This window comes from Fulmarus glacialis, unplaced genomic scaffold (assembly GCF_000690835.1).
Source record: "Fulmarus glacialis isolate BGI_N327 unplaced genomic scaffold, ASM69083v1 scaffold22186, whole genome shotgun sequence".
Taxonomy (NCBI): Eukaryota; Metazoa; Chordata; class Aves; order Procellariiformes; family Procellariidae; genus Fulmarus; species Fulmarus glacialis.
Window position 1 is genome coordinate 1841 of NW_009219032.1, and position 985 is coordinate 2825.

Genomic DNA, 985 nt, shown 5'->3' on the forward strand with positions numbered 1-985 from the left:
TCCCAGACCCTGCTGCTCCCCCGCCGTCATGTCTGCCGCCTCCAGGACCTTCGCAATGGCGAGAGGGACAGTGAGTGGCTCTGCACCTCGTTAGCCCCCTGTACCTCTGGGCTCGGTCTTCGTTAGGAGGCAGCTCTGTGGCAGCCTCACTGGTGCTGGAGGGTCTGTGTCCCCCTGGGTGCAGGGCTGCCGGGCTTGGTTTGAGGGGGGACAGGCACCCCCATTAGCTGGTGCAGGAGCTGGGCATACAGGCACAGGCTGTACAGGCTGTACACATCGGGGTGATGAAGCACGTGGTGCCCCATGCTCTTGGGATACTGGATGATGAGGAATGGGGGTTCCTTCTGCTGCGTTGCTCGGGCTGTCTGCATGGGCTGGGAGGTGGGGAACTGGCCAGTGTGTCCTTCGTGCTCGTCACTGATGTCCACCCAGGGAGGGGTGCTGAGGGTGACCCCCCCCAAGCCAGGTGTGCTGCCTGCCCTTGGCAGGGGGCTGGCCGGTTTGGGGTGTGACTCCCCGGCCCCCTCCCCTGCAGGCCTGGCCTCCATCATGCAGAGGCTGCTCATCAAGTATGACAACCTCTTCGAAGTCTCCTTCCCCTACTCCATGGGCTGGCACGGTGAGTGGTGCGGCTGGGGGACCCCTGTAACCCTCTCATCCATGTCCCCGTCCCCTCCGTGGGGCTCATGCAATGTGCTGCACCCCCGGCAGGAGCCCCCACAGGCCCCTACCTGGAGGAGGACTGCGGGCATTGGCAGCTCCATGCCCACTACTACCCCCCGCTGCTCCGCTCTGCCACTGTCCGCAAGTTCATGGTTGGCTACGAGATGCTGGCACAGGCACAGCGAGACCTCACCCCGGAGCAGGTGAGCGCAGCTCAGGGGGGATTTTGGGGAGCCAGAGGGTCCCATGCCGGGGCCATCCCCAGGAGCAGCCGCTGGCTGGCCCTTGGGCGGTGCCCCCCAGGCGGCCGAGCGGCCGGGGA

At 66.0% G+C, this 985-nt stretch overlaps 1 protein-coding gene across 1 annotated transcript in view; it reads left to right on the forward strand.

The window, feature by feature from the left end:
• GALT (galactose-1-phosphate uridylyltransferase) overlaps positions 1-866 on the forward strand; it is a gene marked incomplete at both ends in the record, with an annotated part of 2699 nt that extends 1833 nt beyond the window's left edge. Inside the window, 3 exon segments of the mRNA XM_009580236.1 lie at positions 1-70; positions 536-619; positions 712-866. The exon segment at positions 1-70 is cut by the window's left edge and continues 7 nt beyond it. Of these exon segments, the coding sequence (XP_009578531.1) occupies positions 1-70; positions 536-619; positions 712-866 (309 nt within the window).
• Between the last annotated feature and the right edge of the window lie 119 nt (positions 867-985).